The 21114-nt window shown below is 42.1% G+C and overlaps 1 protein-coding gene and 1 long non-coding RNA gene across 6 annotated transcripts in view; one reads left to right on the top strand and one right to left on the bottom strand.

Annotated features, from left to right (window-relative positions):
- Positions 1-21114, bottom strand: part of DCAF1 (DDB1 and CUL4 associated factor 1) — a 47822-nt gene that overhangs the window by 15196 nt on the left and 11512 nt on the right. For all 5 annotated transcript variants that reach the window (XM_068201603.1, XM_068201605.1, XM_068201601.1 and 2 more), the window contains 17 exons: positions 19400-19537; positions 18074-18577; positions 16851-16952; positions 15486-15644; positions 14024-14203; positions 12629-12838; positions 11278-11447; positions 9991-10115; positions 7641-8901; positions 6544-6742; positions 5730-5812; positions 4861-4945; positions 3275-3508; positions 2647-2740; positions 2093-2197; positions 1305-1378; positions 269-373 (listed from right to left, as the gene is read on the bottom strand). In XM_068201603.1, coding sequence (XP_068057704.1) covers positions 269-373; positions 1305-1378; positions 2093-2197; positions 2647-2740; positions 3275-3508; positions 4861-4945; positions 5730-5812; positions 6544-6742; positions 7641-8901; positions 9991-10115; positions 11278-11447; positions 12629-12838; positions 14024-14203; positions 15486-15644; positions 16851-16952; positions 18074-18577; positions 19400-19537 — 3828 coding nt within the window. The remainder of the gene's footprint in view (positions 1-268; positions 374-1304; positions 1379-2092; positions 2198-2646; positions 2741-3274; positions 3509-4860; positions 4946-5729; positions 5813-6543; positions 6743-7640; positions 8902-9990; positions 10116-11277; positions 11448-12628; positions 12839-14023; positions 14204-15485; positions 15645-16850; positions 16953-18073; positions 18578-19399; positions 19538-21114) is intronic.
- Positions 6728-10237, top strand: LOC137480522 (uncharacterized). The gene is made up of 2 exons (XR_011002944.1): positions 6728-7035; positions 9911-10237. It is a non-coding gene; the product is annotated as an uncharacterized lncRNA (long non-coding RNA).

Below are 21114 nucleotides of genomic sequence, written 5' to 3'. Positions count from 1 at the left end.
TTCTGATCAAGGCTGAATACTTAAGGAAATTAATAAATAAACTATTATTTAGTTTACAGTGTGTTAGTTTAGATTGTGTTAGAGTGCACAAAGTTACTGTTCACACAGGTTCTGCACCAGACAGTCCTAGCTTACACTGACAGTAAAGTGATCCGTTTCATATTAGGTGAGGCCAAATGAGGCCTCTGTACTTTCTGGGTAATAAATGAACACATGGAGGGGGCTAACAGCTACTCTAGAACACCCAGATCACTGTTATGTTTCTCACCTGATCTTCTTCTTCATCCTCCTCATCTTCTGCCAGCCGCTGCCGGCCCACTTCATAGAGCCTGCACACCGTGTCCATGTTCATGGCATCCATGCTGCCCTGGTTCTGCAGGGGAGATGCCCACGTGGAAGTTAACCCCAGGAAACGAGCTCAGCTGTCATATTCAATGCTACATCTGATCTCAATCACAGCAACAATTCCAAAACCCTTCCCTCCCGTTTACCAGCAGCACAACAATTAGCACTAAAAATGGTTTCAAGACCTGCCATGTTCCCTGAAGTAACATTTCCAATGACTCTTAATAAAGAAAATTTTCTTGGTCTCACAACCCTTGTCATCTCCAGCTTCAGTAGTTAAACATGAAATCTGCCCTGCTACAAATTCTTGACTTGTTTTTGTGGTCTGTAGGGATCAGTGATTCTGCAGGGATATCACAGAGTATAAAGCTGACAGGAGTTCACATTACTCACTACACATGCATAATCAGGCTTCAAGAAATTGGGTTCTGACAACATATTATGGAGCAAAGAACTGCATCCCTAACAAACCACAAGTTTAGCTCAGTAATTTTTGCTTCAAATCCTTAGCTTCTGGGATTTTGCTAGGAAGACAAGTGTAAAAGGAACAGTAAGAGTGATTCACAGAAAAGCTCTGTGGGAAGCCCCCTAAAGATTGCATTTCCCAGTTATTTTGTACAGTGCACATTTTAATTTGCAATAATAGGAAATTATTGCTATAAATAAGAAAAAACCCACATTTTTCTTTATGCTCGTGAGAAGGAGAATCTCTGTACATTTTGAAGTGGGAAGAGTTTGAAGAAGAGAAGCAAATGTATTTGGAAATTTAGGGAAGAAGAGGCAGCAAAACAAAACTGCAGGAGGCATGGAATAAAAAAAACAAACAGCATCTTTAGCACCATCAAAACACCACCACTGCTTAGGACATGAATTTAACAGCAGGAAGTCCAAAAAAGAAACAACAAGCAGTGCATTCAAACCACAGCTACGGAGACCAGGGCTTATTTTAGCTGCATTACCTCAATGACAGCCAGATAGCAGTCCTTGCTGTCTGTGCACAAGTCAAAGATATTCCGCTTTACATCTATGGTAGCTGGAAAACATCACAGAACAAACTCAGTAGTTAACTGCAGGTTACTTAATGCTCACTGGAAAAGAAGTGTCTAAAACCAAATAATACAGTCTTGGCACAAGAAAAAAACAGCTGAACCTACTGAAATTAATGTTTGTAGGTAATTCCACCTGTAATAAAGAATGAAAACGTTGGAGACCATTATAAAAAACAGCCATGTAAGCTCTTAACCTGCTCTGCACAGTGCCTCCTCCATTGATAATACATTTATTGGTTTCCCTAAGCACCACAAACAACACATCATCCTTCAGAATAGGTGGCAACAAAGGGACTGAGTTGTGACCTATGCCTCCCTTCAACAGCAAAAGCCGTATTTGTATATGTCCACAGAAGCAATTAGCTTAGCTCCATGAGCTAAAAAAAGGAGCCCCGTGTGAAATGAGAGCAATGCCACCTGGCCAAGTGACCTACTGTCTCAGATTATGCCTTACTTGGAAAGAAGGGGAAATAAAGCCAGAACTACTGAACAGGAGCAAGTAAGGCAGTCACACACGGAATGGGATATGATACTTAAAATTATGTCAGTGTTAAACCCAACTCCTGTGCTTCCTCCAGAACAGGACGTAGCAGGTTTTCTTCTCACGCGTGCAAAGAGAGAAGTGAATGTTACTATGCAAACTTTCAAAAAACCTTCAAACCTCCAGACAAAGCTACTGGCTCCTCTCTTACTCTTACCTATAGGTTTATAATCAGTTGCATTAAATGTCCTGAAAGAAGAGCCAAAGGGACTTCTCATTCTCTCCTCCAGAAGGTCATCCTCATCATCGGCCTGCAACATAGCTGAACCAAGGAAAGATTATTCCAAAAATCTGCCTTCCATTAGTCACTACCATTAATCAACTTCAGATCAAATGAGACTCTGGCATGAATTTTAATAGCTTGGCAAGGCCCATTTAATATCTACTCTTCCAGAGATGCCTTTATTGATACTACAGATAATCAGAAGTTAATACAGAGGACAAAATTATTTTCTCAAGCATCACTGGATCTGCCATTATACAATAGGTTGCTTTTCAATCTCACAAATTAGTTGTGATATTGCTGATGTTACAGAAAACTGTCTTCGTCAGCAATACATGTAGCATGAATATACTGGAAAAAATCCAGTTCACATATGCCAGTAAGGCCTAGAGTTACAGAGTCTCTGAAGCTTCCCATTTCACTGAACGAGCATCTATTTATCTCACAAGAGGTGACCCAGGACAGTTATGTAAGGGGAGAAGTCCTACCTCCATACATCACTGTGCCAGTATAGTTGAAGACCACACGACACTGATCCAGTGCAGGTACTGTGTGTAACAAATGGAAAGTTCGGAGGTCCCACTGAAAAAACACAGGCTAAGGAGCAACAAACAAGTGAAAATTTCCATTTCCTTTTCAATGAAGTGGCAAAGAACTTGCTAACTGCGTTCAAGAAACCTCATTGCCTCTGTCTTGCAAGTATGATTAAAGCAGAGGTGGACACTGGCTCTACAATTCCATTCCATGTGTTCAAAAAGAGAAAGCTCTTACACAAAATGCCATTCCCAGACATGAGAAGTGACTGCAGTACCTTCAAGGCTGATCTTGTTAAGACATGGGAAGAGAGCTGAGGTGCTATGGAGTGTTATTAGTTATGAAAATCTCTCTTGCTCTCTCTCTGTATTAAGTATGTTCTCCAGACTGCATCAGAGGCAGGATCTAGATTTAAAATAGCTACCTAACAGTCCCTACTCTTCCTTGCATCACAGACAGAGACTGCTGTTACCACACTTAACATGTAGCACAGAAGACCATTAATACAACTCTGCAAACAGCTGCTTGTTCATCCAGCTCTTGAGGTCCCAGAACCAGTTACCACAGTAGCCCAAAGGATACAATTTCAGTGTTGACTATGACCTCCAGCCCATTGGGATGGAAAACACCACTGATAGTCATGTTGAATTTGTCAAACTTATGGATGGCTTGTGCTGATCTGACATCCCAGAGGACACCATCATTTAGGACAAGGTCATCAGTGGGGTTAAAGGTGGCACAGTTCTTCTTGTAGTTGTTGGCAAGATCTGGGTTAAACAGAGTCAATAGCTTGTTGCCAGTCTGAATATCATAGATCTTTTAGATTAAAAAGAAAAAGAAAGATTAGTCACAATTTGTAATATACCTGTGCCTAAAATCTTCCCGTTCCCCTTCCTTGATTGCTTACAGAATCACCCCTTTCTCCATTTCATTTTTCCATTTCATGTGACAGCATTCCATAAATAACCTTTTGTACCAGCCCTTTAAGAGTTTTTCACAGCTGGAACCAAGCCTCACAACAAGTTTTGGCCAGTGCTCGGCTTACTGCAGGTTCACTGACACATTTCACTACAGTCAGGATGAGTTCCAAATAAAATAACCTCACTATGAGGAGTGGACTGGGAAGCTGCAGTCACAAGGTACCACTTAGCCAGAAACTATTTCAGAAATGGAACTACTTTCAAAGCAGATGGTATTTACAAACATTAAAACTCCAAAGCACACAGCAAGGGGAAAAAAGCCAGAAACTATAGAAAATGAGTTTAAATTCCTGGCATTCACACAGAAAGGCAAATTTGAGCTTTGGCACAAGAAACTTTTGGAATATAAAAAGAGCTTTAAATTAGTACAAAGGGTTTGTGATCATATCCTCAGATAAATCCGATTTGTAATATCCTTCAGAGCCCAGCTCTTGCTCAAACTTACAGAGGAAAATATTCTCTAGAACTGGAAAACAAATCCATTTACCAGATAAACACAATAAACAATCTTTCAGCTAAAAACTGGACAGGAATGGAGAGTTTACTTAAACAAATCAGACTAACTTGTGAAATTATAAATAATTTGAATAAGTTATAGTTAATGGAAAATTTTTATGCAAATTCTCTTTTAAGAGAGATGGGGCCTATAACAAATGCAAAATAGCACTGCAAAGCAGAAGGTCTCTGAAGCCTTGTCTGTCCACCTTGCAGGAATTCATGCAAAGCACTCCAACAATACTCTCTGAAGATACAGTGGTAAAGTTAAATTACCCAAAAGTAAGCTGCAAATTTGTGGGGGGGCAAAAGGAGGACATTTCTAATAGGTCATTTCCCACAGCTGTTGACTGAGCTACTGCTTACAGTGGAACTTTATTATTATTACTAAAAAGCAAGGCTAAGAAAGCAACTTCAGAGGAAAAAAAAAATCCTGCATGATCTCTCTCAAATGAATAAAACAAAGCAGACTCTAAAATTGCTCAGGATACCTGCCCAGAGGCAACACACTGCTTGTGATGGTCAAGTTTATACCCTCAGGAACAGGGAGAAGTTACCTGACACTTTCAAAGCTTTCCTCTGAAACTCATCAGTTACACAGAGCATCAAAGCACTCACATCAATTAACAGCCATCCTATGGAGAATTATATTTCTGCCAGAGCTTCACAGCCATGAGCTTTCCTGGTACTTACATGTGCAATGTCTCCCTTTGTGCCAATGACCCTGTCCTGAGAGTGCTTGCTGAACTCCACATAGTGGTCATCAGGGAAGGAATGCCTGCAGATAGTCAGTAAAGAAGTCAAGGAATTGCACACTCTACATGACCAAAGCAACCCTAACAGCTCCAGCACAGGTTTCAACAACGGAGAAGAAAATGTAGAAAACCCTCTCCTTTACCACTGACCACATCATACTGCAGTAGCAGATTCAGACCTGCCACCAGCAGAGCCTGCCACAAACAGAACACTTTGGAGAAGTCAGCAGTGGATCGCGAACACTGAAACGCGCAGCTTGAGGGAGCTCAACCTTTCCTGTGAAGAAAAGCCTCTCGCTGACCCCACGCAGGTCACACCAAAACAGTTATTTACAACTAAAGTAGACAATAATCAAATCTTTTAAAATGAAGAGTTTTCCACCCACTTTTTTATGGGAAGGAACAATTGTAAATACTGCAATAGATTTTAAAGAGTTTGCAGTCCAGGTCTGACAATTGCACCATGCAAACCACCATGCTAGTCGAATTCTGAACTGGCTACAGAAAGATCACCAAGGTGATCTTTACAAACATGAGAATAAAAACACAAACACGTTTCTTTGCCTTCAGGAGTAACAGTGACTTTAGTGATCTATCTCACATAAAACAGGACCTCAGGTAGAACTTCACTAGAATTTGCTCTGTACCAAATAAAATAGGGAAATTACCAACATAAGAAAAGGATCACATTTTATTTTTTCACAAGAGACATTTTGAGATCTGTGCTGTTCTGTTTTAGAGTTTATTCCTGTATCAAATGGTTCTCCAACTGCAGCACACCCCTCAGCTAAATCAGAGTGTACCTACTTCATATCAAAGACAGACTTCATTCCCCACAATGCAGACAGAGGTTGGCTCCATGTAGCAGATGTCAGCAATAAAGATCCATCCTGAATTTCCAGGTTGGCATAGAGGGAAGGAAAAGAACACCAGGGAAAACAGAGGTCATCATTTTACCTGCACACTTTTAACTTACAAGATCAATTTAGAAACTGTAGAGCAGACACTTTTGTGCTTAGTACTACTCCTATAGGGATAAAATCCAAGTATCTAATACTATGTATAACAAAGGGCCCTAAGTAGACAAACTTTACAGGTAACAATAGGAACAATCTATGATGTTAACAGCAGATAAAATCAGGATAATCCATGGCGGAATTCTGATGCCCTGTGAGGGGAGTCCATTCTGCTTATAAATATTTTCTTTCTTCCTAGAATAAAAGGTTTCTTTCTCCAGTAAAGAAATATAAACTCTGATATCTTATCTTACACATAAATAAATGTGTAATGGTCAGTTTAAGCATTTTCCCACTTCCAGACACATATATTAATTTCTTAAGAAGGCATACAGCCACTGTGTATCTTCTTTATTGGGGAAGAAGAAACACTAAATGTAGAACTCACAAGAACTCACAACTTCATCCCTTCCTGGGAAGAAGAAACCCTAAATGTAGAACTCACAAGAGCGACAATATGCAACTATTCTAAGTAGTCCAACAACAGGCACTGCAGGCCAGCCAGTAGGTGCATTTCATATGTACCTATCCAGATGGACCCCAAACATCCCAGGGCTTAGGCAGTGAGAACCGCTAACGAGCAGAACAGGTCTGTGGCTCCTTACCCGGGATGGCTCAAGGTGCGTGATGGCAGAGTTATGGCAGTTGTAACTGGCCTCTTCCTGTCCACTGAACACGTTATAGAGTTTCAACTGCCCCGTGCAAGTACCCAGCATTAAGAATCGTTCTCTTGCAGAAAATGCACAACAGGTAAAGCCACTCTCATCCTCATTTGCTTCCCTGAACACAGAAATTGGACGGAACCTAGAGAAGGCAAAAATACATGGGTAACCCAATGGAGAGAAGCAAAACTGAAATGCTGTGTGATATTAAATCCAACCCTTAAAGATTGCACAGGTACAAGTTATAACTTTCGTCTAGAGTAAGCCAGGTGTCAGTTTGAAGACTAGTGCTTGAGTATTACAACAGTGTTTGCAATCTTTCAGGGTTTGTTTTCCTCTATGTGTTACTTCTGCTGAAGCACATCATTAAGCTGAAGCACTTGGACTCCATCTTCAAAGCTGGATTGATGGAAAACCTGTAATGTCAACACCTGGGTAAGTACAGAGAGCTAGCAATAAAAAATCCTAGCAGTTCGGAAACACTTAGCACAAGAAGATGTCACATGAGCTAAACAACACCCTGGCATCATAACTTCCCACAGTGACACTGCTTTCACTGGGAAGATGCTCTCACGTCACCTTTATAAACGTGTCACCTTTATTTTCATAAACTTTACATCACCTTCCAGTTTAACCTCAGGAAAGGCCACTGGTGGTGCTGATGATTCAGTTGCAAGAACAAAATATATATTTCACTGTCCTGCATCTGTCAGCCAACCATCCTCAAGGCTATGTTACACTCTCATAAAACTGGTGCTGCATACTCACCTTTCAATGGAAAACAAAGAGGTACCAGCTTCATTAGTCAATGTTGCTACTGAAAATAAAGTGTGCTTTGTGTACTAAGGGTTGGCACTAAGGACAAGACAAACAGAACAACTACTAAAAATGCCTTTCAAGGCTCTTTCACTGTCACTGTGAATGAAAACTCTTTTGTCTCCAAGGATACTCCACCGTAGGACTGCACAGCCGGAATCCAGGTAAGGCTCTTTGGCACAGGGTACATCCCGAGAGAGATCACAACATAGTTTTCTCCTTACCTGCTGAATATAAGGTGTCTATCAAAGCAGCCACCATCCACCCCTCCGTACTTCGGGAAGGCCGCCCTGCGGGTCAGCCGTGAGGTAAAGTTAGTGGGCGCCTGGCGCCTCTGTTTTGGCTCAGGACACTGGTGGGGAGTAAAGAGAGAGAAAGGGGGACAGGTGGCAACAGGGTTCTTGCAGCGGGCGTGCTGCTCCCTAAGGTACTCTGTGATTATACTGTCCAGCGTGGGTGGGGAAGGAAGGTGTCTGTCCAGCTGCTTTTTGATAGCTGGGCTCTGGCTGTAGGCGCCATGGTCCGATTTTTGTCGCAACACTCTGATTTTCCTGCCGTTGCAGGGAGACGGCCTCTCCCTGACAAAGCTAATCCTGCCAATCAGAGGAGAGTTGCTGGCATAAGAAGGGCCTGGAAGGGCAGGTGGACCTTGGGATGCAGATGGTCTTGCCTGAGCATGGACAGAGGTGGCAGTGGAACCTACAGCAGTGTGGCTACTCAAACGGGCCGAGATGCCGTTAGCTATACGAGGAGTGCGAGGCAGAGTCACCGGGGAGGCAGCGGCTGCAACAGGGGTGAAGGCAGAAGAGTGAGATGCTGCAGTCATGGGCAGGTCAGCCTCTTTCGTAAGGACAGATGCTGTTTCCCCGAGGCCCTTAGAGATGAGATGGTTCCGAATCAGCAGCAGCAGCTCCTTCTCAGGAAAAGTGATCCTCGACTGGGCCACCACATCTGCCTTCTGCAGCCGCGCCAGCGAGACGTCCGTGCCGATGAGCAGGGGCTTCCCCGAGACGCGCTCGATGAGCTCGGCAGCGTACTTGCAGAACTTCACGTGCTCGCTGCGCTTGTCCTGCAGCACGGGCTCCTTCATCAGCTGCTGGATCTGGCAGCTGCTGAACAGGGGCAGCTTGCTGATGATCTGCCGGACGGTGCTGCTGCGCGACAGCCCCACCAGGGCTTTGCAGGCCAGGGCCCGGATCTGATCCGCGTCAGTGATCGGCATCTTCACAGACAGCAACGACAGCAGCACCTTGATGCCATTGTTGGACTGCACCACATTCCACATCTTTGCCAACGTGTGCTCACTGCTCTTGGGGGCCTGAGGAAGCTTTCGACGAGGAGTCCCAGAGATGAATTTCCCGATGCTGGAGATCCGGTTATCTGGGCCACACACACAGTTGATGATGATCTGAAGGGCTGACTTCTGAATCTCAGCATCATGGATGAAAAACTCACCCTCAGCAACCCCAAGGATGATACTAATACCTAGTAAGGGAAAGAAACAGTTTCTTTATTACTCTAAAACATATTTTACACAAGTTGATCAGACAAGTAAGGGAATCTTCCAACAAATTTGAAGAAAATAGGTACTTCCCTTAATTCCAGAAATTCCTGAAGTTCTGCTAACAAGTCTAAGACATATTCTTCTACTGCCCTAGCAAAATATTTTCCTGTCCTGCTGGTCCTTCACCTCATCATCAATAGGTAATGTCACACAATCTCTTAGACTGATCAAGCACAGCCCAGGAGTAAAAAATCTAAAGTATCTGGACAGAGCAAGGTGCACAGACATGCTCTGATTCCTACCACATGGAGCAACTCTCTTGTATAAACACCACCAAAGTAAACACTAAGAGGAAGGAAGGGGACCAAGTCACTGAGGACAAAATAATTGTATCAACTTCCAAAAGGAATCAGGTAAAAAAAAAAACTTTAGGGCAACTTTTTTTCCCCACAGAATTCCTCTTAGTTTCATGTCTGCTTCAGAATATCAAAACCCTCACAGAATTGGTGTTTGCCTAGAGGTGTTTTGTGCAAAAGGAATTGTCTTTTGCCTATATCTAGTATTCTGCCTGCCTTTATTTTTATTTTCTTACAAAGCAAAGTGAGGCTCCAGTTAAAGTAGAAGCCTTGGACCTGATCCAGGCACATCTCAATCATTTACATGCTGAACCTGGAGGTAACTAGTTAGAGCATAAGTCACACAGCAATAATTGTTCCTCTCCCTTACTCTCAAATGCCATAACCTCAGGAGACCTAAATCTCCGAGAAACAGAGGAAACCTAATAGTCCCATTACAAAAGTATATTTGCCTCCACCTGTATTTAATGAGCTCTTGAAAACAAGTGCAAGAGAAAGACCTGCATCTAAATTTGTAACATAACCACAGTGCTAACCATGACACAGTTTTAACCACAGTGCGCTCTCCCATCTATTTGCATCCTTGACAGTAACTCTGAGTACATGAATTATTTTAACCCTTGTCTCACTATAGGTGAGGAACAGCCAGCCAAAACTCATGTAGCAGAAGACAACTGATAAATGTGCAAGTCATTAGGATCATATTCTGCTTACCCACAGTGGAAACAGTAGATCCAGCTTCATCTAACACATCCACAGGTTCTGCCAGTTGCAACTGAATTTTAGGTACTACAGTCAGGATGGCCAGTACATCCAAAGCATATCGTACTGTGTCATTCCTGGAAGACAGCAACAGAAGAGCTTCTCAGAATTGCATGTACAGAGTTGTTTCAATAACATAAAATAGTATTCAATTTACTCTACTCCAAGAAATGGAAGTAAAGCAGTCACATCTGCTGCATTTGATGGTGCCTTTTGATTTTAGAATGAAAAGGGCTGGTCTCCATAGAAGGTAGTGCTCCCATGCACACCACTGCCTGCAGTCTGCCAACATTTATCTCACATGGCTCACAGGCTAAGAATGTTAGGACTTACTAATGAAACCATTCTAAATTAAGCTGCTAAATTTAATCTAACTCTACATCTTAGCTGGGAAACACTGCTGTCCAAAACACTCTATCACCAGTTAACTAGGAAGGAAGTTTTTCTGAAGTCAAGGGAAACTCTTCAGCAGTAAATCAGACAACTCTGATAGTCAAAAAGACACCAACTTAGGCTCTAGCTCAAGTAAGATGTGGGAGTGTGGAAGGTGAAAAGGGATGTCCAGCAAGAGGTGAAAGAACAGAAAAATGCAAAAATTATGAGATTTTTCACCTGGTTGGAAAGGTAGGAGTTAATCCAGATTAGGTTAGCAATTAGGAAACAGCTGCAGAAGGAAAGAAACAGGAGAACACAAACTACTCAGGTGGGAGAGTGCAACCTGAGAGTGGGAGGGAGGCAGAGAACTGCAGAAGCAAAACAGATTTCAAAGGCTTTCAATTTAAGTTAGGCAAGGAGCCCCTGTAGGCAGCAGAAATAAGGAGGGAGTCCTGGCCCACCTCGTTCCAGGATTAAGATATGTCTTAATTTCACCCTCTTCTTGGAGCATTTCTTAGCCTTTCTCTTAAAAAAAAAAAGGTAAACAAATTCTGAGACAGAGAGAAAGAGGCACAGAACTGAGATGAAGCTTTTCTGAAAAATCAGTGCCATACTAATCAAAGGCCTGAGGCATTTTGGCTTTTCCGAAATTTCTTGACATCCCTCTCTCTACCTTAAAATTTTAGTCCTGCTTTCCCCAGAGTTAGCTTTGATAATCACTGTGCTGCCACAGCACAGGCCCTAACAGCACTAAGCAGCACGTGCCTGTTTCAAACACTCAGTGTAGAAAATCTGGAAACGTAATGTCCTGCCCAAGAGTCACAGGTGCTGCACTCAAATAGAGCACTACAGCAAACAGCTCACCTTGCATAGTACGTCTTCCAGTTGCAGGCAATGGAAATGAGCTGAAGCATGAGCTGGACACAAGACAGCTTGAGAAAAACCTCTGCTGGCTCCCAGTAAAGCTGTGCTGGACCATACTCAATCAGGAACTCCATCATCTCCACAATCTGCTCATGAGTATAGGAGCAGGCCTGCAGGGTCCAAGGAACACCATTAGATCACAAGGGTTACAAATTTGCACATCAAATCCCTCACTGCTGGGATTTGACTGAAAACTGCATCTATAAAATTAGACTACTCTGTGTCTTGTGAAGATTAAGTATTTACTTTCTGATTTATTCCCCAGTTATAAAAGAATATACCAACTGTCACTATAATACATTATAATAAGCTTAAGGATAATATCCTTAAAGTTTCTTTACAGTCTCAGAAAGCTAAGGCAAATTTAAGAAGAAAAGTTACATTAAATTAAAATTCTACTCTGCTTTTAAGCTACTAATCTAGTACTTACTACACCACCACTCAATATACATCTATGCTAAAATACTAAAAAGGTTGCTAAAAATATTCAATTACAGTTTCCAAATTTTGACTACAAAGCATACTGAATAAAAAATTCCTAGCAAGTTTGCCTTTCAATATTTTTAATTACATGAGAAAGCAACATTTTATATACATTGTTAGTCACTGAAAATAAGTGATTTCTGCAGAAGCAAAAACTCCCTTGTATTTTCTTACTTCAGTTCCTCCAGAAAATCATCATTAATTAAATCAGAAACCACAGATGAATGTACTTTCTCAAAACCAGCAGCCCTAAAAATCTGGTTTAAAAAAAAGCCTAACAAACAAACAAACCCAAAACAAATCAACAAAACCAGCTTTGCAGGGAGAAATCAGGAAAAAAAATCTTGGCCAAGACTATGGATTATTATCTATCTGGATCTCACAGGTCATGTCTAAAAACAGTGGTGCTCAAAATACATTTCAGTTATCATTATCAAATTAAACTTACTTCTGAGTTTTTCAGCATTATGTACCTCTATATACATACAGATTTTGTCCTCTCAGAGATTCACAGCATAGAAAACCCCACAAATATCAAAAACAACCTGCCTTTGAGTTTTTGAGAGATGGCAAGGGCACAGCACATGAGCAGGAGCCTTAATCAAATGTAATTCAGAAAAACCTCAAGGGCTCCTCTGTATTCTCCTATTACAGTGCCATTCCACACAACAGGAAAAAAGAACAAATGAAACAACTGCAGCCTGCCTAGTTATTACACTGGCTTCAAAGGGTACCTACACACGTCTACAGCTTGGATTCAATTGAGAAATGCAACAACCATGTGAAAAGCCTGCAATGTGCTCCTCACCTTGTAGGGGGGCTGTGGATGGACCAGGATGCCGCCCTCAGTGCGCTGCAGCGACTGCTTCACCTGCTCCAGTTTGATGGCAAGGTGAGCCTCGAAGTACCGGCGCAGCGCCATGCAGGTGTGCTTCCCCGTCTGGCGACTGGCAAAGATCTCATCATCACTCAGGAGGGCTCCTTGGTCTTCCAGGTTTAAGATCTCCAGAGTGCTTATCTTCAGAAAGAAGTTGGGAGTGGGGAAAAAAAGTTTCATCGGCTCAGTCTTCAGGAAAAAAAGCATCTACAACTCTCAGCTGCTCTTGTACCAAACCCTAACACTGCCTTTGCTGTACGGGACATAGAAGCACACTGAGAGCTGACAAAGGCTGTCTGAACAGAAAAGGGTCTCTGTGTGTCTAAACAGCCAAAATTGAAACATGCCCTCTCCTTCACTATCTATGAAGACAGAAATCACAGAATGAACTAGGCTGGAAAAGACCTTTGAGATCATCAAGTCCAACCTATGACCTAACACTTCTTCATCAACTAAAGCATGGCACTGAGTACCACATCCATTTTTTTAAAAACATGTCCAGGGACAGTGACTCCAACCCCTTGCTGGGCAGACAATTCCAGTGCCCAATCACTTTTTCAATGAATTTTTTTCTGACATCCAACCTAAACGTCCCCTGGCACAGCTTAAGACTGTGTCCTGTCATTCTGTCAGTCATTGCCTGGGAGATGAGACCAACCCTCACCTGACTAGGTAGCTGTAGAGCGATAAGGTCACCCCTGAGCCTCCTTTTTTCCAGGCTAAAGAAGTCACATCAGTGTAGGTCTGGAGGCAGTGTTGTGCTGAGGATTATTAGGCATAATATGGCACCACACTGTGCGCTTGCACCCTGCAGCACTAATGTCCCTGAGCCAGACACAGCCCAAGCTGCAGGAGTGCACAGCAACACCCTGCAGACATTGCAGCTTTTCTGCTTGAACAGTGTCTTGAACTTCTGCCCAGAAGGTACCATAGCTCCTGCAGCACACACACAGCCACTCCTTTCATGGAACAAAGCTGCATTTATCCAATCCAACAGCATGCATGTCTATGTGGAGTGGTAAGAAACATCTGGACTATCACTAAGCCACCACTTTTGAATGAGTATTGCTTAACCCAGGAGTTGCATCAAAAAAGCTCCCAAAGGGGGTAAGGCCTCTAGACAATAATCCTAATAATAAAAATAATAAAGACAAAAGGATGCATGTGAGTGTCGCTTAGAAAACTCAACCCACCTCTCCATCTCTTGGGAACTGAGGAGGAAAAACCCCAAACAACACCAAAGAACAAAACTCTAAAAAGTTGCGGTTACAAGGTGCAAAACCTGCCACTAAACCCCTGTTCCCTACTTAAAGGCACAGCCCTTACCAGGTTAACCAGACGTCGCAGCCCATCGTGCCTATCAAACAGCTCCAGGACAGCACGGAAGGAGAAGCAAATGGAGAAGAACATGGTGGCATGGCAGCAGCCCGAGGCGTGGGAGCACTCCATCAGCCACAAGGTGTAGTTCACTACATCTGAAAGCACATTATGGGGGTGCATGCACACCTAGAAAGCAAAAGAACACTCTTGAGGAGGACTTCAAACAGACTGCTTAAGAGATTTGGTCCAAGGAGAATGAAGACTCTTTGAGAGGACAAGTATCAGCTATTCCCAGCTTGACTTGAGACATCTGAGACATGAAATAAAAAGTCCCATTTCCAGACCAGTAAAAATAGCTGCTGAGTAATAAAGACTAAAAAAGAGTATGATTTGGCAATGTAGGACCAGAAATTGGTCCATTCCCAGGACAAAGCACAATGAATACAGCAGCCTTAGTGCAGTATAATTCCAGAATCTTTCTCCATACCACTTCCACACATCCAAAGAATGCTTCGCTAGAGGCAGACAAGTTTCCACCCAAGAAACACAAATTCTGCTCAGTGAAACTAAGTACCAGATGCAATGCTGAGGTACTAGCAAACTCTGGCAGCACTGAAGCCTAGGGGAATTGCAAGGATTGTCAAATGCAAGACTAGAGGCTGACTCTTCTCTGGGAACAGACAACTGAGCTGGTCTTTCCCTGCTCTCAGGCTGTGCCTCCGAGATGTGCAGACCATGTGCTCAGAACTGCACTTTGCATTTGCCTATTTACTTCTACTGAGGAGGAACTGGGAACCCTCTGTCAGGGTCAGTGACAAGAGGAACTGAAGTGCAGGCACCAGCTGCTGTGTGCCAAGTTAGCAGAGTTTTCCGTCTCTTCCCTGCTGGTGTTGGATATACTCAAAGAATACAGTGCTACCAGCTTCAGACCTACCAGCATGGACTACTTGACAAGGGACTGTCTCCTGAAGCTGGCTTCCTCTGAAATCCAAAATGTATCACAGATACCTGCTCTACCTGGTATCTGAGCATATTGGGGATGCATCTGGCAGAACATCTGGAACCATGCACGGGGGAAAACAATCTCAGGTGTAGCAGTCCATTGGAACAGACAGGAAAAGAAAGGCAAATGAGAATGAAGGAGGTTTTTGTTGGGATTTTTTGAGGGAAAGAGGGAAGAATAGAATGAACAGGGTGATTAAAGTATTAAGACAATGCTGACAAGATCTTCTGTTACTTCCCTAGGAACTGAAAGCCACACCCTTGAAACAAAACACTGTTATTCATACACACACACCTTGAAACAATACACTATTATTCATATACCTCCTAATGCCTCTGCATATATTAACCATCCATATAAATCTGCTTTTAAGTTTAGAAGATGTTTATTCACTGTTTGAACACAGGTAGAAACACTGAGAAATTATGGGAATCACTGCAGTTACAGTACAAGAACAACTCTTACCCTCTCCATAGCATCTTGATTGTACGACAAGTAATACAAACACATGGACACTCCTGTTGCTGCCATGGAAGGACGAGGAATCTCCAGCAACTTTTGCACTCCTCCATGAGCAACAAACTCTGTAGCAAACTTGTTGTGCAGCAGCAATGATGCCAAATGCTAAGGAATCATAAAAGCAGATTAGACTAGGATTCTTCAAACTGTCATCAATTCCATCCCCATCCCATAGAAAAACAGACAGCAGAAAAAGTAACTGCTCTGTGCTTTGTGTACCTCACTTCCTCCTCCCATTACATTTAATCCAGAATGTAGTATTTATCCCAATAACAAATCCAAAAGAGACACTACCAGACATATTTGTTTTACACATCTTGCAAAAGAAATACAAGAAAAGCAGAGCAACTCAGAAATTCTCCAACAGGCCACCTTAAGGTCTTTCTGTTGCCTTCAAATTCACTCACTTTCTATTATCACTACTAACTATTTAAATTTCCATTCACATTTGGATTATGACATATTGCTGACTGAAGGAATTTTTCAAAATTAGGTATAAAGGCAATTAAAGGGAAGCCTGCAGCTGCACTGAAGTGTACTGCACACTGCTTTTCTGTCTTACCTACATCTTAAGAGGAAACAGTATGAGCCACTGTAAACCCCACTCTACTCCCAGCTGAAGTAACCTACAGCTACTGTAGGAACATTGTTCCTTCAAAATAAATTCTCAAATGACAAAGATACAGAGAGGAAGACCCTGGAGGATCAGAGGCAGAGAAGTTATTATGAAAGAGGGAAAGAATGCACAGAAAAGTTTAACTTGTGCTGCTGCACTGCAGGTTTGGCTTGAATAAGGTTATTTTGTGTGGCTTTTTACCTTGGGGAGGTAACCTTAAAGACTACTCACACAAAACTAGTTTTTAAACCACTGAGTTCAGAGATGTCATACTGGGGCTTCTGGGAGTAAGATGTTTATGCTCCTTCACAAGTGTCCTTTGAGATGGCAGGCAGTGGAATAACTCAGGAATGCCATCTAAGGGCAGCAGGAACACAATCATTTGACAGAAAAAGGAATTTTTATCATCTTCAAATAGGTAGATGAAAGGTGAACTTAATGGCCCTTCCTGCACAATTAAGATATTTTTATTCCCTCCTTCCTTCCCTGTTTTTTCATTTTAAGTGCTTGATACTTCAAAAACCAAAAGTGCAATGCATTCAACTTGAGTGAAAGCCATTTCCAATCCCGAGGAATGATGCAAGACATCAGCCTAAAGAAGATGAGCACTTGCCTTTGACACACAGCAAGCATGTGTGAAGTCCATGTTTTTACAATGTTCATGGTATATTTTATATATTATGAAAGTAATTTACCTTAAGGGCTTCAAAAGTGAGCAGCACGTCGTTGGTTCGCTTCAAATCAATGTAGTACATCATCAGCTCCCTTGATCCCAGTTGCATAAAGATGGGTAGCAGCTGAGAAAATAAAAATGGGACACTAGCTGAATGTTTCATGGGAATTACAAGGTCTCTTTTGGTTTATACTCTCTCAAACCCCCAGTTTTCCCCTATTAGCAGATACCTGTTATGAGAGGTCAGAGGTAACCAGCTCCATCCATAGGAAGCAATAAAGGTTAACAGACCTCTTGTAATACATCTGCTGACTGCAGCAAGGTGCATGGCAGCTGCCACACGGAAATCTTAAGACTCTCCTCCAAGTGCGGCTATGGAAGTCCACACAGATACCACCCTGGAGAGAGGCTCCACCTTCCATCTGTGCAAAGACAACTACCCAACAACTGAACAGAAAAAACAGGAGAGCAGGGCAACAGACCAAAACCCTTTGCATCATTCTTTGTAACACCTTTATACTAGTAATTCCTATTTTTAGAGCCTATTACTGCTGGCATATGAAACAATCCAGTCTGCATGCAGGGTGTTAGGGGGTAATGAGTTCACTGGCTCTCACAGAAACAAAGCACACATGTGCACACATGTAACATCTACCACAAGGCAAAACTGTGTTGCTTTGTTCTGTTATTAATTAAGGTAAACCACAAAAAAAAAAAGAAACAAAACACTTTTTGGTAAATCTGACACAGCCACATTATTTTGTCCATTTAAGTATTCTCAGTTATCAAAAGCATAACATGGGCCCTGCCACTTCTCCTCAGAACTACTACAGAGGTTACACAAACCACTTCATTTAGAATTTCAAGTTGATTATTTCCTCAGACTTTTACTTGCAGGACTCCATTATATCCACCATAGGAAACAGGAAAAATGTCTGCATTTCAAACAAAGCTTCCAAGCACTAAATTTAGTAGGAATATGGGACCAAATTCCCAGCCATGCTCCAACTACCAGACCACACATCTGCTAGGCTCAGGTTTGAGTATTACCCACCAAGTAATATTCAAACTAATGACTTCATCAGTTTAGAAGTCATCAACAACTCAGGAAAAGTTACCAGTCTTAATCATGACAGGAAATATCAGAGCGTGATATAACAGTTCTGCCAGTTTTCCTCCACAATTCCACTCAGCTTTGTTCAGAGAATTAGAACAGAGTGCTTCCTCCCACCTTCATATGCTCACCTCTTGGTACTCCCCCAAGGGAGTCAGGTACTGAAGAATCAGCCTCTGCTCTATGGCAGGAGTCAAGGGGTAAAGTGTGTAATTAGTGCCAATCACCCACGGGGACATTTCTGACCAGCTGCTGTTGGACAGTTCAACAAACATCCGCTCTGGTTCCGAGGTGGAGAAGCCCAGCTTTTGCTTGGCCTTCCGGAAGCCGTCTCTTTCGTGCTGTTTCCCTGATCTGCTTTTTCTCAGTCCCCCATCATCTAGCTTTGTAGCAGAGTTTACTCTGCTACTGGTCTTATGACTTGAATCGAGATGAAAGGAGATCTCCATATCACCAGAAACTTCTTCTTGCTCTCCATCTACTGTCATCTCCCCATAATCCATATCCACAGCCTCTTCGTCGAGGGGCAGCAGAGGATCTGATGGCACTTTCCGAGGACTGGGGCGCTTGTTTTCCTGTTTTGTGGTCATTTCAGTGACCTGCAACTCTCGTAGCCGACGAAGCACCAGAGCCACCTGTTTCAGAAAAGCAGCACTCAGGAAAATATACTCCTTGCTTTGATCATGCAACTCTCCTCAGCCATATTTTTTGTCACCATAAAATCCCTCCACAGCACACAGTGCTGCGTATGCTGTGGTGTACATTTGCCCAGAGAGTAACTTCAAAGTGACTGAGAGAGCTCAAACCCATTTTGCTACAGCAACTCTCATTCTAAAATATCAGCACCATGTCTCCCATGTGAGAAGGAAGTGGCTGGAAAGCCATTAGGAGCAGATGAGCTACAGAGGTGCTAACAGAAGCACATACCAGTTTGCAGCATCCTTCCACCATCTCTGCCCAGCCTGAAATACAGGCAACATCCCTTTGGAAGCAGCAACTTTGCTAAATTGCAGTTCCACAAAACCAAAGGTCATGCTTTTACTTTTAATGTTTAGAAGAGAAGTCATAGCTGTCTCCATGTTGACTTACCTTTCATTTTAAAACTCTGTCTGGTGTTAAATCTCTGTAACTACTGCACAATCACAATGTGCAACAGTTACAGATGTAGAGCTTCTGAAAGTTCTTCTTTAAGGGAAGTATGAATATGAGCCTCATTAAAAAGTAAAGTATTTGACTTCTTAGGTTTCCACTGGCATTTTGAATACAACTGCTGTTAACAGAATAATCAGGCTGCATGCTCCAACTCAGGCAGGAAAGGATGGAAACCATGGCTCTTACAGATAGTACTACAACCACTGTAAGACTCATATTAACTCATGAATGTGAGCTCCCCGTAAGTAAAAATTATAAAGAGGTAACTGTACTCCACAAAGGGAAAGTGACTGAGAGATCATTACCAATTGGGAGTTCTCATCCCTGTAATTTGCAGCAATGTCCTGGTTTTCCATAGCTCCTCCCAACAGTCCTGTTGCATACGTCCTTAGTGGCTGATCAGCCTCTCGTGCCCACTTAAAGAGATTTTCAACTATGCCCTCCTAGAAGGGAGAAAACAAGAAACCAGTTCTAACAGTTACATTTCATCTTTAACTTCTCAGTCCCAGAGTCCCAGTGAAAGCATCTGTTGGGAAGAATTCTCTCTTATTACAGTAATGACCAGGCTGGATTTCCTACCAAGTATGTAATGAATAAAAATAACAGGAAACAAACAAACAAAAAATCTAAATCTTTAAGCTGCACGAAACTATGTCCAGGCATCAGATATCTGGATTTGCACACCTGTAAAAAGTGGCCAAGGTACTTCCTAGGATGCAGCAAAACACTACAGGTATGAATTAGTCCAAATGAACAAGCCCAAAGTTCTGGTCAGTTTCACTAATAAAAATCTCCAGCAATTTTAGGAAATTTCAAAAAAGCTGTGTTGAACTTATATCAAATAAAATGAAATTTGGCTAAATTCAAAACAGACAATTAGAAAGACAACAGTTTAGAATGAAAGATCAATTTGCTTCCTCTAAATTGCCACTGGGTTCAGAAACATCAACAATTATCATGACAGAAATCTTGCACATAATTTGAATTACAGGTACAATACAATAGAAGATCAGTGAAAAGTAATAATGAAGAGACACATTTTAACAGGAACTCTCAGCTTACAGATTTTTAGAGTTGCCTGTTATATACTTAAAGACAATTGCATTTTTATTTCAATGCACTTACGTAACCAGAAAAAACATCTAACTGATGAGCTGTGAAATCCCTTGGTCGCTAGAGGGCCTCTTTGTGACAAGGACAGCACCCTCTTCCCAAAGTCTCCTATGTACAGGAGCCCTAAGTGCTGGAAGAGAGCTCTAGATCTTCTCAAGTCAAAAGGAAAAAAGTCCCTCAGTGCAAAGATTAATTTCATTTCAGTTTACAGAGAGCTTTGGTCTCTGGAAATAGCTATATTCTCCTCAAATGGAGAACTACTGTTTTGGTTTTAAATTGTTTTTTGATCAAGGCTTCCCAGCTTCAGCTTTTGGACAGATCACAAAGAGCTCAAATTAAATCTTTCACAAAGGGAGCACATTACTTTCTTTTATCATGCTTTAGAATTCATCTGCATATTTCCAATAGTAGAGAAATGAATTTAGAACTTTTACATACAGCACTGCCTCATTTCTAAACTTCAGAAAAACCTCAATTCTTACAGATGAAGAAACTGTAGCTTGAGTGAAATTCACTTTCTCTTCACTTTCCACTCTGTGTGCATTCCTTCAGAACAACTCATTTGTCAACATGTGAAGTCTGATTGAGCTGTCCATCACAGCTCCAGATAATGCCCACAAAGCTTGTGGATTTTAGACTGCTTAGTTAAAGTATGACTTGCTTATCACTTAGCTCTAGGAAAGCTATAGCTCTGCCAGAGCTGGGGATTACTGGGCAAGTCCTCCATGTTCTATACAGCTCGCTCCATTCACAGGCCTATAAAGTAACAATTCCCAAAACATTACATTAAATTCCATCTCCTCCGTTTCAGTTAGTCACACCACACTTTAAAAAGCTACGGAATACCCAAGATTTGATTAATTGAACAAGCCAAGAGCAAAAAGCCCAAAAGCATTAGTGAGACTGA

The sequence above is a fragment of the Anomalospiza imberbis genome, chromosome 11 (genome assembly GCF_031753505.1).
Source record: "Anomalospiza imberbis isolate Cuckoo-Finch-1a 21T00152 chromosome 11, ASM3175350v1, whole genome shotgun sequence".
Lineage (NCBI taxonomy): Eukaryota > Metazoa > Chordata > Aves > Passeriformes > Viduidae > Anomalospiza > Anomalospiza imberbis.
The sequence above is the reverse complement of the archived record's forward strand: the minus strand, read 5'-3'. Positions and strand labels throughout refer to the sequence as shown.